Raw genomic sequence first — 16,711 nt, forward strand, 5'->3', positions numbered from 1 at the left:
CTAGCCACATGTAGCTACTGGGTGCTAGCTGCATGGCCAGTCAAAACTGAGATGTTCTATAAGTGTAAACTGCATTCTGATTTTGAAGACCTAGTGTGAATAAAAGCATGTAAAATATCTCATAGTTTTTTCTGTTGATTATATGCTGCAGTAACAGTATTTTAGATATATTGGGTTAAATAAAAATACATTGTTAAAATCAATTTCTTCTGTTTCTTTTTATTTTTTTTAAAGTAGCTACTGAAAAATTTTAAATTACTGAGTGGTTTACATGATGTTGGACAGCCCTGAGCAGATTTGCCACCAGTCTATCTTGCCACTTCTATTCATTTTATGAAGTCCTGTGTTTAATTGTTAAGATTATGTATTCATGCTGTAGCATTTACCAGTCTTCCATTTGAGATCAAGAAGTTAGCAACTTGAATTTTTTCATTAATTTGATTAATGACTGCTACTGTTTTAGTGTTTTCCAAAATTCTGCGCTGATATAGTTAATCTCGAGATGGTGGTCTTTGAGTTTGTTGTTGGTCTTTCTTTCCTTTTTTTGGCTGCTCTGTGCAGCATGCGGGGTCTTAGTTCTCTGACTAGGGATCAAACCTGTGCCCCTGCATCGGGAGCATGGAGTCCTCACCACTGCACCACTAGTCCCTTTCCCTCTTTAAAGGGAAAACCGCCCTGGAAGTGGTTACATCAGAACACTGGGTTTCCCTGGGGGCCCAGACGGTACAGAATCCAGCTGCAGCGTAGACCTGGGTGTGATTCCTGGGTTGGGAAGCTCTACTGGAGACAAACGGACTCCTCCCAAAACTCCCTAAACCATTCTGGCGGCCCCTGCCCTGACTGTGCTGCCTTCAGTCTGCAGAGCTGCTTTCTGGATGCGAGCGTGGTAGGTTGGGGCTGACGCCCTGAAACATGTGAGCGCCAGGGAGTCCGTCCTCCCTGGCCCTGGGGACTTGGTGCGTCCGCCTGCCGCTCAGGTGCTCGGGGCAGCTCGGGCCTGCGACGGCGAGGGAAGCCGAGGTGCCCGGCTGCAGGGCTGTGGCCGAGGCTCCGGGGGAGGGCCGAGATGACTGGCCCTTAGGCCGAAGAGGGCAGTGGGCTCTAGGGCAGTGCGGTCTCCCAATGCCGGCTTTTTTTCCGAGGGCAGGGGACGTTCAGCGACGGCTCTGTCAGTGACAGTAAGCGTGCATGGCCTCGTAGGATGTTTTCATGTCTCACCGTTTAATATCATTCACCCTTTTGTTTCCTAAAGACTTAATTTTGTTGGGAAAATAACTTCTTAGGTTGACTGACTTAAGCTGGAGCCACAAACTTCGGTCACTAAACTTGTTTCTTCTTGTGCTTTGCAGATCATTAAAAAGCTGATAGAAAGAAAACAAGCCCAGATTCGGAAAGTCTACCCTGGACTTTCCTGTTTTAAAGATGGAGTTCGGCAGATCCCGATAGAAAGCATTCCTGGAATTCGTATGTATTGATCTTCTAAAGGCAGAAGCTTCAGGTCGTGCCCCGAGACCCCGGCAGCAGCAGGCCGGAGCGCGGTGGTTCGGGCGCCCGCCCGCCCGCCGTCTCTAGTTGGGATCCTGCGGTCTCGGAAGAGCGCAGTGCTCTCGTTTGCGTCTGCTCCGCTTCCGGGGCAGACAGACCACAGCGAGCAGGGCCCGGCTCCTGCTTTAGCTGTTAACGCATCGCTTTGAGAGCCTGTTGTTTGTGGCGCAGTGTTGGACGCTCCCACGGGTGACCTCAAGGACAGGGAATTCTGCTCATAGGGCTGGGAGGCTGAGGCCCAGGCTGGCTCAGCCCCGTAACCGTGAGCAGCTCGTGGCCAGTGACCGGGGGAAGAGCAGCAGGCCTGCCTCCTCCAGGCGGCTTCCCGCCCACGCCCTTCTCCCGCCCCCGGCTGTCCGGGGCAGAGCTGTGCTCGGCCCAGCTTAGCGCCCCCGACTTGTAAACCAGGTGACCCGACAGTGTAACGCTGGTCTCAGGTTCCCTGTTTTAGAGTGGTTTTCCAAGGGTTCTTCTCTGAGTATGTTAGAAGTAAATTATATTGGGTTAAAACATATAAAATAGCTGTTTTTGTTGATCAGAAGCTATAAATGTTGGCACTTTGATTCAGTTCAAATCTAGGATCTTCTAGAGTATTTAAGATTAAATAAACAAAACTAAAATTCTCCAGAAGAAAATAAGACATTATTTGGGCCAGATAGACGTCTTCATTACAAAGTATACCGTACAGCAGATCTTACTTTCCTTGCTAGACCTGGAAATTTTACTTCTGTGTATTATCCTTATTAACGGTGTAATAGCTGCCTGTCACTGAACGTACGTGTGCCAAGCATTCTTATGTTTGTTTGTTTGTTTTTTAAATTTTTTATACATGCATCAACAAATCTCAAAAGGAATCAGCTCAGTTCTGGAGTCTGTCTTATACATTGATAAACAGAGGCAAGGGCTGACTAATACGGAGGGTAGCTTAGCTTTTAAGGAGAGAACAAAAAATCAAATCCAGGTCTGTTGGACTCCAGGCTGTGTCTTCTTCCTGCTGCCCGAGACCATCTTGCGTTACAAGCAGGTTCTGTGCCAAATAAAATAGAGAGCAGGACAGAGTTCTTTCCAACCTAAAATAACAGCTTAACTGTTTCACATGGTGATTAGCAGAAAATGTGACTTACAGTTTTAGAAATATACGTGCCCACAGGCCCAGACGTGCTGGTTTGTTATGCTTTCCTCTGAAAGGTTGGAGTTCCTGCTTTAAAAAAATAACTAGCAGATGGAGCAGTGCCAGTCTTGGGAATATATATCCAAGTGTGTAAGGAAGGAAAGAATTAATTGCAGTTAATTTCAGTCTCTCTTCAGAAGTAATCTTGTTTGAGTCATGGCTGTACGTTATTGCATTTTTGTAAGTATTAACTGTGCTACTCTCTTGACCGAAAGCAGTTCTCACTCACTGTTTAATTTCGTTGGTGTGTGTAGGAGAGACAGGCTGGAAACCGAGCGGAAGAGAGAAGAGGTAAGTGTGATGGGCCAGAGGATACTGACGGAAGTGCTTTTATTTCCCCGCCCAGCAACTTAGAGAAAACAGGCGAATTGGTTGTAGTCACCACCACAGCACTCCCTAGGTTTCCCTTTTCGTAAAACACGCAGAAGTGGTTCTGGTCTTCGGTCTCTGTGCGGATGGGCTGGGTAGGCGTCGCCGGCAGGGGCAGCACGCTAGCGCCTGTTCTCCTGTGTGCCCTTCCTTCCCAGCAGGGAGGCCCGGGACCCCGAGCAGCTGTACAGCACGCTCAGGAGCATCCTGCAGCAGGTGAAGGTGGGTGTGCGCCTCTCCTCCACTCCGCGCGGGTGTTTTGAAGTGATTTCCTGCATGGAATTGCCGTATTAGATACCTTACTTTTTTCTTTACCCAAGAGCCATCAAAGCGCTTGGCCCTTCATGGAACCCGTGAAGAGAACAGAAGCTCCGGGATATTATGAAGTTATAAGGTTCCCCATGGGTAATGCCATTAACATTTTCTAAGTATAGACTTAAAGCTCTGGATGGTGGTGTGGGGACAGACGTTGCCGAGGGCGTGTTTCTCTGTCGTAGGGTAGGGCGCGTGAGCCGGGCAGTGGATGGTTAGGAGTGTCAGGGCAGGGACCAGGGAGCGGGGTGAGCAGGGGTCAGAGCAGGGAGCGGGTGAGCAGGGGGTCAGAGCAGGGACCGGGGTGAGCGGGGTGAGCAGGGGTCAGAGCAGGGACCGGGGTGAGCAGGGGGTCAGAGCAGGGACCGGGGTGAGCGGGGTGAGCAGGGGTCAGAGCAGGGACCGGGGTGAGCGGGGTGAGCAGGGGTCAGAGCAGGGACCGGGGAGCGGGGTGAGCAGGGGTCAGAGCAGGGAGCGGGGTGAGCAGGGGTCAGAGCAGGGACCGGGGAGCGGGGCGGGCAGGGGTCAGAGCAGGGACCGGGGAGCGGGGTGAGCAGGGGTCAGAGCAGGGACCTGGGGTGAGCGGGTGGCAGGGGTCAGAGCAGGGACGGGGTGAGCAGGGGTCAGAGCAGGACCGGGGGAGCGGGGCGGAGGCAGGGGTCAGAGCAGGGACCGGGGGAGTGGGGGGTGCAGGGTCAGAGCAGGGACCGGGGAGCGGGGTGAGGCAGGAGTCAGAGCAGGGACCGGGGGAGCGGGGTGGAGCAGGGGTCAGAGCAGGGACCGGGGAGCGGGTGAGCAGGGAGTCAGAGCAGGGACCGGGGAGCGGGGCGGGCAGTGGTCAGAGCAGGGACCGGGGGAGCGGGGTGAGCAGGTGTCAGAGCAGGGACCGGGGAGCGGGGTGGGCAGGGGTCAGAGCAGGGACCGGGGAGCGGGGTGAGCAGGAGTCAGGAGCAGGGACCGGGGAGCGGGGCGGGCAGGGGGTCAGAGCAGGGACCGGGGGGAGCGGGGTGGGCAGGGGTCAGGAGCAGGGGACCGGGGGAGCGGGGTGAGCAGGGGTCAGAGCGGGGAGCGGGGTGGGCAGGGGTCAGAGCAGGGACCGGGGTGAGCGGGGCGGGCAGGGGTCAGGGCAGGGACCGGGGAGCGGGGCGGGCAGGGGTCAGAGCAGGGACCGGGGTGAGCGGGGTGAGCAGGGGTCAGAGCAGGGACCGGGGAGCGGGGTGGGCAGGGGTCAGAGCAGGGACCGGGGAGCGGGGTGAGCAGGGGTCAGAGCGGGGAGCGGGGTGGGCAGGGGTCAGAGCAGGGACCGGGGAGCGGGGCGGGCAGGGGTCAGAGCAGGGACCGGGGAGCGGGGCGGGCAGGGGTCAGAGCAGGGACCGGGGAGCGGGGGTGGGCAGGGGTCAGAGCAGGGACCGGGGAGCGGGGCGGGCAGGGGTCAGAGCAGGGACCGGGGAGCGGGGTGAGCAGGAGTCAGAGCAGGGACCGGGGAGCGGGGTGGGCAGGGGTCAGAGCAGGGACCGGGGAGCGGGGTGAGCAGGGGTCAGAGCGGGGAGCGGGGTGGGCAGGGGTCAGAGCAGGGACCGGGGAGCGGGGCGGGCAGGGGTCAGAGCAGGGACCGGGGAGCGGGGCGGGCAGGGGTCAGAGCAGGGACCGGGGAGCGGGGTGGGCAGGGGTCAGAGCAGGGACCGGGGAGCGGGGCGGGCAGGGGTCAGAGGAGGGAGTGGGCACCGGGCGGCCGTCTTCTTGGAGATGACTCTGCGCTGTTCTGTCAAGGCCGCTCTGTCAGCATGAGCTCAGACGGCACCAGAGGTGAAAGTATGCTGTTTGAACACAACCTTGCTTATAACCTGTTGGGCTGCAAGTGGAAAAGTGTCAGCTTGTCCCCTTGGTGGCTTTGAGAGCCTGAGAGATTTGGAAGGTAAACAGGTGAAGTTAGCTGACGCCGCTGGCCCGATGTCCTTGTAGACAGAAGTGATGAGCATTCCCGCTGCTTTGGCTCCCCCAGGCGCTCGGTGGAGACTGGGAGGCTTACTAATTACACTCCTGTTTTAAGCCTTGTTCCACATCCAAAACAAATAGAAGATGCCTTTAGAAATGTAGAACTGTGGAATTCGTTGCCGAGTCTGCACCAGGCTAAAATAGATGATTAATGGAGTCAGTTGAGAATCCCCAAATTAAACTAATGTGGCATCGTGCAAATTGAAGACCACTAGCTGAATTTCATTTTTTTCCCAATCAGTTAGTTGTGGGGCCATCTTTTGGGGAGCGAGATCTTCTGTCCCTTTTCTCCATGCGGCCTCCTGGGGCTGAGAGGGCGTTAGGAGGTGAAAGGAGAGGGAGTGGGACCCGCCGGCTCCCCTGGAGCAGTCGCTGGCGGATGCGTCTCTGGCCTTAGTCTTCTCAGGAGTGTTTCCACCGTGCAGCGGATGGCTCCCGTGGTCTCCAGGCCTTAGAGCGACCACGCATGCTTGCCGTTCTCTTTCCCTTTTCTCTCGGCCTTGTTTCCATGTGTTTCAGTCTGAAAGTCTGAGTGAGGGTGGAGAGAGTGGAGAATTCTAGATGGAAGGCTGACCTGGGCGTTGGTAATTCCCATGATGTGAAAAGGGCTTCCCAGGTGGCGCTGGTGGTAGAGAACCCGCCCGCCAGTGCAGGAGACACAAGAGAGGCGGGTTGGATCCCGGGTCGGGAAGACCCCCTGGAGGAGGGTCTGGCCACCTGCTCCAGTGTTTGCCTGGAGAACCCAGGGACAGAGAAGCCTGGGCACTGCAGTCCACGGGGTCCCAGAGAGTGGGACACAACTGAGCGACTCAGCACAGACACGAGACGTGAAAGATGTGCTGGAGCCCTCTACGCCCGTGTCCAGACCTCAGTGGCCTTTGCAGCCTTGTCACCGGGGCCACCCCAGGCCCTCCTGAGAACCGGCCCGGGATGTTCGTGCTCCCGGGGGGATGGTCCTCAGCCCTGTCCCCTGATTGTTACCACTGGTGTGCGATCACCTTCTTCTGTGACCCAGGCCATTTGGTCAACTGAAAGATTCTAAGAAGGTCAGAGGAAGGAAAATGCCGTCTGTCAGTTTAGAGGAGAAAGGAAATGGAGAAGGAAGCATGCAGCATTGATTGTCACTATTCAGAAAGGTCCAGACACTTCTGTGACTCTCCTTCTGCCATCCCCAGCTGTTCTTTCCTCCTCTCTTCCAAAGAATAGTTTGAAAAGGTGTAGGCTAAGCTTCTTTGTGTCAAGTTTCATTCTCCGCCCCACCGCGCCTGTTTTTGCTTGCACCTGTCTTCCTTCTAAACATTGCAGCGCGTTCTCAGCCGCCCTTAACTGGCGTTTAGGTGGAGGGAAGGGTAAGCCTCCAGTCTCCCCCAGGAGGACAGTGCTGCTTCATTAAACGAGAGCACATCCTCACCTGTCACACTTGGGAGACGGTTCCGGGGCGTCTGCTGAGCCTTCACACACTTTTCAATTTTTGTCTCCTTCCAAACTGTTTCAGTTAGAGAAGAAAGAAAGTGTAAAGTTGAACACACACACACACATGTGATGACTTATTTCTAACCAATATAGGCTTCAATCAAAGAATGAAAAAAAGATAGGCTTCAATCAAAGGAGACAGGGAAGCAGGTATTTCCCATGTCTCCTTTCGAATTTTGTGGTAGATTTAGGAAGGATCTTGATGCAAATCAGTTTCTGCCCACTTGAGATGTTGCACATAAATTTATTTATCTTATTAAATGATAATCCCAGTGTATTTGATTGTGTCTTTCCCTCTGGAAAATTTGATGATAGAGTGGGAATTTGGGTCATTGGTAGTCAGAAGCATTTCTTGAGTGGTTTTGACTCATGCTTAATTTATATATATATATTTTCATGCTTAGTTTATGTAGTTTTTCTCATATTCTTTTCCATTATGGTTTATTACAAGATATTGAATATAATTCCTTGTGCTACACACCTTGTTTATCTGTTTTATATCCAGTAGTGTATATCTGCTAATCCAGTTTAATAGTTGATATAATTTTTAATGATAGAACCAGACTTAGAGACAACTAGGGACCTATAAACAGACAAATGTCAGCATCTTCTAATCTGCATGGAATTCTTTAAATTGGTTCTGAGAGTGAGAATTAAAGAAGCCCCATTATATTCTTACAAATTTAGATGGAGCACTGTTTTCATTTGTAAAGTAATATTATTTAAAGCAAGTAGATATATTGGAGAAATATTCTTTTTACAATTGTCTTGCAAGGTTTACTTGCTTTAGAAAGTATTTCATTAAGTAAAGTTTGTCATTCTTATTTCATTAATGGAGCATGAAACTAAATTCACTGGAAACATTTTACATGCAAGGTCGCTGTTGTACTTGCAGATGTATTTATGATCTGTTTCCCTACTTTAGTTCTCTCTACAACACCAAAGCAACTGGGGATTTAGAGAAGCAGACTCATCCTGATTGTTTAAGTAATGAAATAATTCAGTGCAAATGTTCCGCCCGCTGCCCTCCATGTAGGTGGAGCCCATTCTCTGTACTTCTGAGTGATCAGCTCACAGTACTTAGTTTATCGTACTATCGCTGCTGATCTACTTAGCTTCCTCACACTGAATAGGGGATTGCACCAGATGACCACTGATGGTCCCTTCAGTGTTAAAACACTGATTTTGCACAGGATACCCTCACAGAAGAACACAAGCCTCAAGAACTGTTTTCCTTGATCATATGAATTTTCTCTTAAACAAACTATTGAGGTGGTGAAAATGTGGGCAGACTGATGACACATTTCTTTGCCAGTCTCACTTTTGTCAGCAAGTGTTTGAAAGGAGTCAAAAATTGCTAATATTTTTTTTCCCTGTGTAGATCTGAAAACCATGAGTGAACGCCTCAAGAATAGGTACTACGTGTCTAAGAAATTGTTCATGGCAGACTTGCAGCGAGTCTTTACCAATTGCAAAGAGTACAACCCCCCTGAGAGTGAATACTACAAATGTGCCAATATCCTGGAGAAATTCTTCTTCAGTAAAATTAAGGAAGCTGGATTAATTGACAAGTGATATTTTTTTCCTCTGCTTCTTAGAAACTCATCAAACAGTGTGCCTAAAGCATGGTTTAGTTTTACAAAGAATTGGACATAATGTATTGAAGATACTTGTAACAATTAGCACTTTTGAAAAACAAAAAACCTCCTCTTAGCTTTTCAGATGTGTATTTAAATTGAAGTCATAGAACATTTTTATTTTATGGAATAGATTTTAATCTATTTACTATTATTAATGTCAATTTTCTATGGCATGTCCATTAGCTGAATATTGAGTACTAGATGATCAGGGGTTTCCTCACAGCTTGTACATGAGGAAAGTGCACACAGTACCACGACTTGGGGGATGCAGAAAGTTTTCAGACCGCGAATGTTTCCATTTTTTTCTAATGGAATGTGAGAGTTTATTTTTATTTTATTCTGAAGGACTTTAAAGGAAGGGATACATGATAAAAAGCCCATAAAAGGTGAAACATGATGTTTGAAGTCTCATGGTAGACTTTTTATATATATTTTTAAAAAACACTCATCTAGATGAGGTGCTTTGAGCAGTTCTGAAAAATGCAGTTCCAGAAAAGCAACTGCTTTGATTTCTAAAGAAGAAATTCTAAACAATGCAGACTTTTTTTTTTATAAGCGTCTGGATTTTTGATAATTCTGTCTACCTATAACAAACTTGTGAGTGCATAACCACTATTTTAATAATTATTTTCTCTACATGAGTCTGTAATACTATATTTGACTTTGCTTATGCAGGCCATAAGTTCCAAAAGGCAATTTCTTGGGCCACAAAGGCATCCATTTGAAAACACTTGAGATTGAATTAACATGCTTTAATTTAAAAAGATGTATAATCTATATTATGGATCAAATTTAGTGAATCCTTTGCTTTTTTTAACAAATAAAGATTTTTCCCCTTTTCTACAATATACTCAGCCCAACTGATAATGTGTTTATGGACACTTGTCCTTTGGCGTCTCCAGATTATATTCATGTTTGGAGATGAATTCAGTTACCACCAAGATCTTCTGTCAGTATTTTAACACCTGCTTTGGTACAGGGTAATAATATCCCACTAAAATCCGTCATAAAACCTTGTTAACCTGTCTTGGGATTCCAGCTTCTTGCTGGGATTTATTTCCTGATTAACACTACACTGAAAAGTGGGACGTCTGCAACCCCAGCTCTGGGAGAACCAACTCATAAAGCAAACGGTGGCCATCTTGATGGTCTCGACACTAATTTTTATGATACAAATTTATAAACTGCTTTTTGTAAAGGACTAGGTTTTAAAAGTGTCTGTAACTCAGTGCTTTCTATCAGCATAAACTAACTGAAATGATCATTTGATAACCATTAGATACAGTTGCCAGAGAGTGCGTGAAGGAAAAGGCCCTGCAGATAGCTGTGGAGTTGGAAGGATGGTTTTTAATGTTTAAGATACACTCAGAATGCTCACAACTGAGAAATGCCTCAACTTTTTAAAGAAACCACCTTGAGTGGCATCTAGATTTCTAATGAAGAAGAATGATAGAGTTTGGATTAAGTATCTTGGACTGGTATTAAACAGTGCTTTGTCCTGGATCTGCTGAAGCACCTGACCAGCACGGTGTCCTGTGAAATGTTTGTTATTTTCTGGGTAGACATTCTTATAGAATATTGTCTTTAAAATCAGATTGTCTCTTCTATATTGAAAGCATTTTTATGTTTTCTAATTTAAAAATTAATATTTTCTTATAGATACTGTGCAATAAAGCTGAAGTAGGATGTGTGGTTTTTGCAAATGCTTTAACAGCGGATAAAATTTTACATTTGTAAAATTAATATATTGTACTGGTACAAAATAGTTTTAAATTATATTTTAAAAAGCTCTGTCTGCTGGTGTGTTTTCTTCTGACAGATTTGTGTTTAACAGGGCAAATGTGTGATCTGGTTAATGACTGACTACATCCTTAGTTCTTAGGATGCAGTACTTTGAGGGAGGTGTTCAGAATTGTTGCATTTGTGGGAAGTTTCATAAAAATTCACAGCCCATTACTGAGAGATTTTCAAGAGGAGAGACACTTAACTGTGCCTATTGTCACTTATTAAAAAAGAAAAAAAATCCAGCTAAAGAAGTGGTCTTGGTTTTAGAAGCAGCCACCCCATGCCCCAGTTTTTCCTGCATCTGTGAGATAGATGAATAAGGAGACACCACCCCTGCCCCCCCAAAACATAACAGCTGATGTTTAGACATCTCCCATAGGTTTCTAATGTTACTCACAGTGCTGAAAAAACTTATTTCGTACTGGGTACTGGGTATCAGTACCCACCAAAGAGCATCACTCTTCCTTTCTGAATTCTGAGTCATCTTAGCAGCTGAAGGAATGAGGTGCACGATGGCCAGAATATTTTAATACCAGAATGCATATCGGAGATGGTGACTTATATATAAGAGATGGTGACTTCCGTATCTGTGGGAGATGGGCTAATAACCTCGGGCTGTGGCTGACTGACCAGCAGCTCCACACCCCGTCACATCCCCCCCGGGTCAGGGCCTTTCCCCTTAAGCTCCATGCTTGGCCCCGGGCAGCGATGCCCTCCACAGCAGGCCCGCTCCGAGGACGCACAGGAGAGGAAGGAGTGGCCAGCCCAGGCCAGGTCCTCGTCTCAGCGAGTCTGAAGCGAGCTGCTCCCGGGATGGGGGGCAGGCGTGGGGAGCCGCTGGCGTCCTCCTGGGGGCTGTGAACACGTAGAAGGCGACTGTCTCCCTCCCACCCCAGCCCATACAACCACGGTCAGCAGTCTCAGTAAAAATGTTTTGGTGGTTCAACTCTGGTAGTATTCATTATAAGAGAAGAAAGCATTGTGGTTTTCATGTTACCTGGAAGTAAAATTTATAATTATGGAACCTCAGAAGTAGAACCAGGATCAGACTGCAGTATTGTGGTCAGCTTAATGACGTGTCACCCCTCTCAGCTGGTGTTTCTCAGACCGACCCTCGTGGTTTTATGTAAGAGATGCTGAAGCGGCCACTAGCCGCGGTCCTCGGCCTGTTCTGTGTTCTGAGCTGCTCCGCTCTGGCCCTGCCTTTACCTTTCTTAAGAAAGTAGAAAACCCGAAGGGAAGACCAATGCCACTGTGGAATCTCAAAAGGTATGATGGTTGCACGTTTGCAATTCAGTCCACTCACTCAGTCGTGTCCGACTCTGTGACCCCATGGACTGCAGCACGCCAGACCTCCCTGTCCATCACCAACTCCCGGAGTTGGCTGAAACTCATGTCCATTGAGTCAGTGATGCCATCCAACCATCTCCTCTGTTGTCCCCTTCTCCTCCCACCCTCAATATTTCCCAGCATCAGGGTCTTTTCAAATGAGTCTGCTCTCTGCATCAGGTGACCAAAGTATTGGAGTATCAGCTTCAGCATCAGTCGTTCAATGAATATTCAGGATTGATCTTTAGGATGGCCTGGTTGGATTGCCTCACAGCCCAAGGGACTCTCAAGAGGCTTCTCCAACACCACAGTTCAAAAGCATCAAATTAAGGTAACTTTTTTTTATCATCATGAAATATATGTTTAGATTTGTTGACTATTCATTTATCCCTGGCAGGAAAAGAGGGATGTGTTTGCAGAGGTGGAGGTTGGGGTGGAGGACAGCGGCAGGGAAAGAACGCGGTGCCTTTACCTGAGTCTCCAGGCTTTTAGGGAAGCTTTCTCCTTTGGGTGCGTCAGTGCTGTTAGTATGAGATGGAGGCCGACAGGGGAAATTACGGTCAGTAATGAAGCGAAAAGCAAAGGAGACAAGGAAAGACATACCCATTTGAATGCATAGTTCCAAAGAATAGCCAGGAGAGATAATAAAGCCTTCCTCAGCAATCAATGCAAAGAAATAGAGGAAAACAATAGAATGCGAAAGACTAGAGATGTCATCAAGAAAATTAGAAATACCAAGGAAACCTTTCATGCAAAGATGGACATAATAAAGGACAGAAATGGTAGGGACCTAACAGAAACAGAAGATATTAAGATGAGGTGGCAAGAATACACAGAAGAACTGTACAGAAAAGATCTTCATGACCCAGATAATCACAATGGTGTGATCACTTACCTAGAGCCAGACATCCTGGAATGTGAAGTCAAGTGGGCCTTAGGAAGCATCACGACGAACAAAGCTAGTGGAGGTGATGGAATTCCAGTTGAGCTATTTCAAATCCTGAAAGATGACATTGTGAAAGTGCTGCACTCAATATGCCAGCACATTTGGAAAACTCAGCAGTGGCCACAGGACTGGAAAAGTTCAGTTTTCATTCCAATCCCAAAGAAAGGCAATGCCAAAGAATGCTCAAACTACTGCACAATTGGATTCATCTCACACACTAGTAAAGTAATGCTTAAAATTCTCCAAGCCAGGCTTCAGCAATACGTGAATGGTGAACTTCCAGATGTTCAAACTGGTTTTAGAAAAGGCAGAGGAACCAGAGATCAAATTGCCAACATCCGTTGGATCACCAAAAAAGCAAGAGAGTTCCAGAAAAACATCTATTTCTGCTTTTTTGACTATGCCAAAGCCTCTGACTGTGTGGATCACAACGAACTGTGGAAAATTCTGAAGGAGATGGGAATACCAGACCACCTGACCTGCCTCTTGGGAAACCTATATGCAGGTCAGGAAGCAACAGGTAGAACTGGACATGGAACAACAGACTGGTTCCAAATAGGGAAAGGAGTACGTCAAGGCTGTGTATTGTCACCCTGCTTATTTAACTTATACGCAGAGTACATCATGAGAAACGCTGGGCTTGAGGAAGCACAAGCTGGAATTATTGCAGGGAGAAATATCAATAACCTCAGATAAGCGGATGATACCACTTTAATGGCAGAAAATGTTTAAGAAGAACTGAAGAGCCTGTTGATGAAACTGGAAGAGAAGAGTGAGAAAGTTGGCTTAAAGCTCAACATTCAGGAAACTAAGATCATGGCATCTTGTTCCATTACTTCATGGGAAACAGTGGAAACAGTGTCACTTTATTTTTCTGGGCTCCAAAATCACTGCAATGGTGACTGCAGCCATGAAATTAAAAGACAATTACTCCTTGGAAGGAAAGTTATGACCAACTTAGACAGCATATTAAAAAGCAGAGACATTACTTTGTCAACAAAGGTCTGTCAAGGCTATGGTTTTTCCAGTGGTCATGTATGGATGTGAGAGTTGGACTATAAAGAAAGCGAAGCACTGAAGAATAGGTGCTTTTGAACTGTGGTGTTGGAGAAGACTCTTGAGAGTCCCTTGGACTGCAAGGAGATCCAACCAGTCCATCCTAAAGGAGACCAGTCCTGGGTGTTCATTGGAGGGACTGATGCTGAAGCTGAAACTCCAATACTTTGACCACGTGATGCGAAGAGCTGACTCATTTGAAAAGACCCTGATGCTGAGAAAGATTGAGGGCAGGAGGAGAAGGGGACGACAGAGGATGAGATGGTTGGATGGCATCACCGACTGGATGGACATGGGTTTGGGTGGACTCCGGGAGTTGGTGATGGACAGGGAGGCCTGGCATGCTGGGGTTCATGGGGTCTCAAAGAGTCAGACACTACTGAGCAACTGAACTGAAGGGAACTGAATGTTCCAGTTTGGGAAAGAGATGAACATGAAGCTAGAAAAGAAACAGAAAAACAAAGTGAAAGGTTTTCAGGGGCCCTTTAGAGGAGGAATTTCAACAAAGTAAACAGCAGACTTTGGGGGTGAGAGAATGCTTGCAAATGTAACAAGTTTTCAAATGTAATTCATGTATATTTATGCCTTGGTTTCTTCCTGGTAGGATCTTTTTTTTTTTTTTTAATAGAATAAGGAAGCTAACAATGTCAAAGCTAGAGATTTTCTTTGGGTTTGTTAAAAAAGCAATATAATTTCAACAAAGCAGAGAAAAGCCAGGAAAACAAGCCAACCTTTCTACCTGCTCCTGTTACTGGGAAGTCTGGCACCACCTTGGCAGAGGTAGCTTAAAAAATGAGAAACATCACATGGTATTTGTGTGTGTGTAATTTTCTGAGCTGAACTGAAGGTTAAAAGAAATCCCCTGGAGGATGTTGGACTAAAGGACCTTCTCAAATTAATGCACATGTTCACAAACTTTCTGCATACCTGCTCCCTTGGTTCTTGGACGCTCCCTAAAATTCACTGATCTCTGTCCTTTGCTCTGTTAACCTCACATTTTTGACAGTAAAAGATGGATACCTAATTCACACTTTAAGATATCTGAGAACAGAATCTGCCTTTTTGTACAGTTGGGCTATTCTAACAGCAGACACAGGCAAAGGCGATAGAGTCCTTAAGTAGAGTTGATGTTGGCTATTTCGTTTGTTTATTTTTTGATGTTGACTATTTATTTATTTTTTGATGTTGGCTATTTTGTTTGTTTATTTTTTGATGTTGGCTATTTTAAAGAGCTGAGTAGAACACGCTCTTGCTTCCTGCAGAGTCTGTGATCAAGCTCCGATTCAAATCTTTGCCCTTCAGAGTGCTGTTCAGTCATTGGAGCAGCACTGCTTCTCCTCAGCACACCCCAAAAATACTTGTGTGGCTGTTGAATACACGCTGTGCTCAGTCGCTCAGTCATGTTGCACTTTTTGTGGCCCCACGGACTGTAGCCCACCAGGCTCCTCGTCCATGGGATTCTCCAGGCAAGAATGGGGAGTGGGTTGCCATGCCCTCCTCCAGGGGACCTTCCCAACCCAGGGATCCAACCCAGGTCTCCCACACTGCAGGTGGATTCTTTACCATCTGAGCCACCAGGGAAGCCTATATACGTTTTCAATTGAAGAATAGTTGACGTACAATGTTGTGTTAATTTTTGCTGTATAGAAACGTGATTTAGTTATACACACACACACACATTCTTTTTTATATTCTTTTTCATTTTTCCATTATGGTTATCACAGGATATCGAATATTGTTCCCTGTGCTATAAAGTAGGGCCTTATTGTTTATCTGTTCTTAATTTTTTAAAAAATGTCCTCTCCCCAGCTCCCCCTCGGCAGCCACAAGTCTGTTCTCTGTGATTCTTCCTGTTTCATGGGTAGGCTCATTTGTGTCACATCCTCATATAAATGATGTCATGTGGTATTTGTCTTTCTCTGACTTCTCTAGTTCCATCCAAGTTGCTACGATGGCATTCTTTTATTCTTTTTATGGCTGAGTAATATTCCATCTATATATACACACACACAAAGACATGCAGAAGGAAATGGCAACCCAGTCCAGTATCCCGCCTGGGAAATCCCATGGACGGGAGCCTGGCGGGCTTCAGTCCACACACACACACACACACACACACACACACACACACACACACACTACGTCTTCATCCATTCATCCGTCAGTGGACATTTATTGGTGCTTCTTTGTCTTGGCGATTGTAAGTATGCTGCAGTGAATGTTCGTGTGCGTTATCTTTCTGAACTAACAGTTCTGTCTGGATACATGTCCAGGAGTAGGATTGCAGGAGGCAGCTCTGGTTTTAGTTTCTTGAGCATCCTCCCTCCTGTTCACAGTGGCTGCACCGATTTACATCCCCACCGAGTGTAGGAGGTTCCCTTTCCTCCATACCCTCTCCTGCATCTGTTATTTGTGGACTTGGATGATGGCCATTTTCACCATTGTCAGGTGTTGCCTCATTGAAGTTTTGATTTGCATTTCTCTAATAATTAGCAATGTTGAATGGCTTTTCCTGTGCCTGTTGGCCACCTGTCTGCTTTGGAGAAATATCTGTTTAGGTCTTTAGGCATTTTTTGATTGCGTTGTTTTGCTGCTGTTGAGTTGTATGAGCTGTTTGTATATTTTGGAAACTAAAGCTTTGGACATCACAAATGTTTGCAAATATTTTCTCCTGTTCCATAGGTTGTCTTTTTCTCCTGGGCATATAAGCATTTCTCCCAGTACATTTTTGATCCCCTCTCTTCCTTCTTCTAGAATTCCTGTTATGTGTAGGTTGGCACATAATCCCAGAAGTCTCTTTTATTTTCTTTCATTTTCTGTCTGCTGTTCTGGCTGGGTGACTTCCATTGTGTTTTTCAGAGCACGGACTCATTCTTTGGCATTATTATCCTGCTCTTCAGCACCTGTAGCCTAGGTTTTCGTCTTAGTGATTGTGTTTTCTAAGTTTTCTTGGCTCCTCTTTCTATTTCGTTCTTCTAATAATCTGCGTTTCTGTCAATAGCTTTTCTTAATATCTTCGGTATTTTTATTGTCTCCTTTTTGAGCTCTATATCTAGACTGAAGAAGTCCTTTTCATTGTTGTTTCAGGGG

General features: G+C 46.8%; 1 protein-coding gene across 3 annotated transcripts in view; it reads left to right on the top strand.

The window, feature by feature from the left end:
* The window catches only part of KAT2B (lysine acetyltransferase 2B), a 97,843-nt gene extending 87,547 nt beyond the window's left edge, over positions 1–10,296 (top strand). For all 3 annotated transcript variants that reach the window (XM_070467065.1, XM_020903905.2, XM_020903908.2), the window contains exons 14-18: positions 1,350–1,464; positions 2,971–3,007; positions 3,244–3,307; positions 3,406–3,490; positions 8,247–10,296. In XM_070467065.1, coding sequence (XP_070323166.1) covers positions 1,350–1,464; positions 2,971–3,007; positions 3,244–3,307; positions 3,406–3,490; positions 8,247–8,440 — 495 coding nt within the window. In that variant the 3' untranslated portion in view covers positions 8,441–10,296. The remainder of the gene's footprint in view (positions 1–1,349; positions 1,465–2,970; positions 3,008–3,243; positions 3,308–3,405; positions 3,491–8,246) is intronic.
* Positions 10,297–16,711: the final 6,415 nt, after the last annotated feature.

Source organism: Odocoileus virginianus, chromosome 4 (assembly GCF_023699985.2).
Source record: "Odocoileus virginianus isolate 20LAN1187 ecotype Illinois chromosome 4, Ovbor_1.2, whole genome shotgun sequence".
NCBI lineage: Eukaryota > Metazoa > Chordata > Mammalia > Artiodactyla > Cervidae > Odocoileus > Odocoileus virginianus.